We start from the raw sequence: 4,433 nt of genomic DNA, 5'->3' as shown, positions 1-4,433 counted from the left end.
CTCCCAAATAATGCATTTTAATGATAACTCGAGTGTCCGAGCGAGGTTACGTAGAAAACGATTAATTCCTGCGGGACTAACTCCACAATCTACCAGCGAGAGTCCACTTAAAGCCGAGCCAAAACCAATAACATGAGAAATCAAATAAATGTTTGTTCTCCATGATTTCACATGTTTCAATCCCAAAGAGGCTAAACATTCCAAACCGTGAGCCCACTCGAGGGTTTACTTGGTCGTTAACTTCAGGAGTCCAAAATTAGTCGATCGAGATGCGTGCAAGTTGACCCGGATGTCTGGGTAACAAAAAAACCCCCAAGATCAAATCAAATATAAATTGACTCCGTTGATAGCACCCAAATAATTTATGATCTTCATTGGTAGTGCAAAACATGTGATGGAATATACTATATAGAGCAGTCAACATGAGTTGTTGAAGCATGCAACATGAGTTATCATTTTCTAATCGTTCTCCCCAAAGCCAGCACTCAGCAAGCCTCAAATAATTCCCAACATCAGTATCAAAACTCAGTGCTTTTTTCTTTCAGGTTTTCTCACCTGGAAATGGAAGGCTTGAGTTTGGTTATTGGAGTGATAGGTAACTTACATTTATATTCTTGTTCTACACATTTAAGTCGAAGTGTGATCGATCGATGTCGGTGTTTTATCATTCATTTGATTAATTTAGGAGGGCAAAAATAGAAAAGAAAAAAAAAAAGGGACTCATTTGTTGGCCTTTTCTTGTTGCAGGCAACGTTATCTCTGTTCTGATGTTTCTCTCCCCCATGTAAGCTATTTCTAGCTTCTTAAATTTGCCCCATTCTTCTTTTCACATGTTTGTCCATGCACATACTTTCGAGATCGAGATCGAGAGAGAGAGAGAGAGAGAGAGAGAGAGAGAGAGAGAGAGAGAGAGAGAGAGAGAGAGAGAGAGAGAGAGTTGATTGTCTTAAGTGTTCTGCACAATTGATTCTGAAAACAACCGAATTTTCGGAATCAAGCATCATACAAATGCTAATCTATTTTACAAATATTCCCACGATTTAATTTGTGTCTTAGTATTTTTTTAATTCCGTATTGTTATTTTCAAGGAATGAAAAATCGCAACCGTAGAGATTGAGAATGAAAACCTTAATTTGTGAATTAATGCAGGAGTACATTCTGGAGAATAATAAAGCAGCGATCGACCGAAGAGTTTGAAAGCCTTCCTTACATCTGCACATTGTTGAATTCTTCGTTGTGGACTTATTACGGGCTCATGAAATCTGGTGAATTACTTGTTGCCACTGTCAATGGCTTCGGCATCGTTGTTGAAGCAATCTATCTCTCCATATTTCTCATATACGCACCCCAAAATACGAGAGTAAGTACTTCTAGGCTTCTAGCTACCACTTGATCATCAACAGAATGGGAGATGGCAGCATCCCGTGGAGCGGTGCAGAGAGCTAGGCCGCTTCGATGGCTCTAATCTTAACCAAGCAATGAGCGGTTCAGATCTGTATGCAATTTGTAGGCGCTCAGATTCGATTCAAGCCATCCGTGTTGAGATGAATAGCCGGATGGGCCGCTCTGCACCTGCTCGGCAGGGATCTGCTCGACAACATCCATCAACACCACCATCGTCTTTTTCCTTCACTTCTATATATTTCTATTCTCGTATATACAAATATACATTCCGAATATACATTCCATGTATGTGTACACAAGGTATAGTATCAAGGGGCGTATGAGTCTGGACGTACAACTGCCCTACTCACGTTGCGAAATTATCGTGTTAGTATAATCATTTTAGGTTTTTGTTCTTCAAAATTTAGAACTATAGAGATGATCTCCTTTTTCAAAAATCCTACACCCTAGCCTCTTTCACATAAGAATTTGTTGAAAAAAATAGTGATCTCTCTCCTAAGATTTTCCTCATCATCACCTTTTATACGTTAATTCGTAGCGTTTTGCGACTTGTATCGGCAAAAATTGATATCACTTTTTGTATATTATACAACTTTTTTTTCTAAAATGTTAGCAGTATATTTCCAAAAGGGGGGAATGGGAGGGCAACATCTAAAGTTTTTTTTTTTCGAAAATCCAATTTATCATCAAAGGTTGAATTACTAATTAGGCTTATTAATTTTATCTTATGGAGATATATATATATATATATATATATATATATATATATATATATATATATATAGATGTAGGAAAAGATATAAGTGATTACGTGTTTTTTTTTTTTATAATTAATCTCCCTATATTTTTAATTAGCCATGATCATCATGTTTTTAGGCTAAGACTGCGATTCTTGTGGGGATTCTGGACGTGGGTTTTCTGGCAGTAGCAATTATGGTGACTCAATTGGCTTTGAAAGGTGATAATAGAATAGATGCCATGGGAATTATGGGTGCAGGGCTTAACATCATCATGTATGCCTCACCACTGGCTGCCATGGTAAGATCAAATGTGTACTTTTAATTTTTTTAATCTCCATTATTTTGGTATACGATTGCATTTCTTTTCGTTGTCTTCTGTATGTGAATTTACAATGTTATCCTCTATTATGTAAAAAAGTTGAAGCCCGCGCTTTTTTGGTTTGGAAATCACATGCGTATTGGTCTCACTTCGGAAAGTCCCGTCTCACTTGTTTGACTAAGGAAAATGCTTCTTCACCGAAGAGTTTCCCACGCCTATGTACTCATTAATTCGAATTTTGACTCTGAGCCTACCATTAGCCTTAAACCTCGGGACGGGAACTTTAAGAAAGGGGATTGCCTGTGGAGATTGTCACATAGAAAAGGTGATGTTGTAACTTTACATGTTACTATTAGATGCTCACACTTGATGTTTTTTGTTTTGTTTTTCCCCAGAAAAGGGTGGTGACAACAAAGAGCGTAGAGTTCATGCCATTCTTCCTCTCATTTTCCTTTTTCTTGAATGGAGGCGTTTGGGCTTTCTATGCTATCCTCGTTCAGGATTATATCCTTGCTGTGAGTAAAATTTATGCTTTCCATTTTCCATACAAGAAATATTTATGACCTTCCATCATTAACTCTAAATGTTGAGTTCGTCCAATTTGATGATCAAATATCAAACATGTCAAGAATCACGTCGATCGAGAATCAATCGACGCAAAATTTGCAGCACATATATCTCGAAATAAGTGAGTTTTGATACAGAATGTAAATATTTCCCCCCCCCCCCCCTCATAACGAACCTATTGGAATATCATACTGATCAACATGATTATTGAGTACAAGTGGCGTTCTCAACGAGTACTGTAGAATAAACAACCAAAAGTCTATGAATACTACTTTAAAACGTCCAGAGCTTTTCGACGTATATGTGGGTCTGGCTATATGTATCGAACGGCTTTGGATGATACAGAATGTAAATCTTCCCCCCCCCCCCCCCCCCCCCCCCCCCCATAATGAACCTATTGGAATATCATACTGATCAACATGATTATTGAGTACAAGTGACGTTCTCAATGAGTACTATAGAATAAACAACCAAAAGTCTATGAATACTACTTTAAAACGTTCGGAGCTTTTCGACGTATATGTGGGTCTGGCTATATGTATTGAACGGCTTTGGACGCTGTTGAATTCTAAAAATGTACTGATCAAAGAGAATGCACTTTGGGGGGGTGTAGGTACCAAATGGGACTGGCTTCATACTTGGAAGTGCACAGCTAGTGCTATATGCTATTTACAGAAATCCCAAGCCCTCCAAAAATGGCCTGATCAATGGATTACTGGAAGAGGGCCACCAACATGAGCACCTCATCCTGCCTTCAGATCAAATAATTTCACAGCAAGAATCATGAGTTGCTGTTGTAGTTTTCTACTACGTCTCTTGCTACCTGTTTTTTCTTTCCCCCCCTTTTATTATTCTTTGTGTTGGTTTCAAGTTGCTATCACAATTCACAAATGATTGTTGTCAAAAGCTTCTCAGACTGTAGAAACGTTGAAAAGATTGATATATATATGCATAAATACATAATGTTGATTGATTTCCTCCCAAGTCGACGAAAGCGACCGCCCAAGTGGCTTGAGAAGACCTGAGAACAGACCCAAAGCGACCCATCCGGCCGTTCATCTCGGCACGTGGAACAAGCATACCGGTCAAATTGACCACGTTAAGTCTAGTGTATATGTCTTGTCTATTTAGTGTATGTGTCTTGTCCTCTTGTAGAAGAAGGTATGCAAATTAACAAGATGATTGTGCTATATATAGACCCAAAAGAACTCATACCCTTTAATGCATGGTTCCTTAATTAATGTTCTTTCGAAATTGAAGGCTGTAGACTGATCAGAATGAATTAGGTCAAACAAAAATGAGGAACTGAAGTAGTTATAAAATTTCAATTATAAAAAGTGATTAATGTCTAGGGGGCAATTTTTAGGCATGGAAATTTGCAGCACAGCTTAAAAAAGGGAGAC

At 38.1% G+C, this 4,433-nt stretch overlaps 1 protein-coding gene across 1 annotated transcript; it reads left to right on the top strand.

Moving 5' to 3' along the window:
• The first annotated feature begins 355 nt into the window (after positions 1 to 355).
• On the top strand, positions 356 to 4,003 carry LOC131324525 (bidirectional sugar transporter SWEET17-like). The gene is made up of 6 exons (XM_058356508.1): positions 356 to 595; positions 748 to 784; positions 1,150 to 1,360; positions 2,281 to 2,442; positions 2,859 to 2,978; positions 3,644 to 4,003. Exons 1-6 carry the CDS (start codon positions 445 to 447, stop codon positions 3,815 to 3,817), a joined length of 855 nt encoding a protein of 284 aa, XP_058212491.1. The 5' UTR covers positions 356 to 444; the 3' UTR covers positions 3,818 to 4,003.
• The last annotated feature ends 430 nt before the right edge of the window (positions 4,004 to 4,433 follow it).

Source organism: Rhododendron vialii, chromosome 4a (assembly GCF_030253575.1).
Source record: "Rhododendron vialii isolate Sample 1 chromosome 4a, ASM3025357v1".
Taxonomy (NCBI): Eukaryota; Viridiplantae; Streptophyta; class Magnoliopsida; order Ericales; family Ericaceae; genus Rhododendron; species Rhododendron vialii.
The sequence above is the reverse complement of the archived record's forward strand: the minus strand, read 5'-3'. Positions and strand labels throughout refer to the sequence as shown.

Bases quoted from the DNA above. Each gene is read 5' to 3' on its own strand.
- LOC131324525 (XM_058356508.1), top strand. From the start codon at position 445: ATGAGTTATCATTTTCTAATCGTTCTCCCCAAAGCCAGCACTCAGCAA. The intron at 785-1,149 runs GTAAGCTATTTC...GAATTAATGCAG, and splicing joins CTGATGTTTCTCTCCCCCAT to GAGTACATTCTGGAGAATAA. The intron at 2,979-3,643 runs GTGAGTAAAATT...GGGGGGGTGTAG, and splicing joins TTCAGGATTATATCCTTGCT to GTACCAAATGGGACTGGCTT.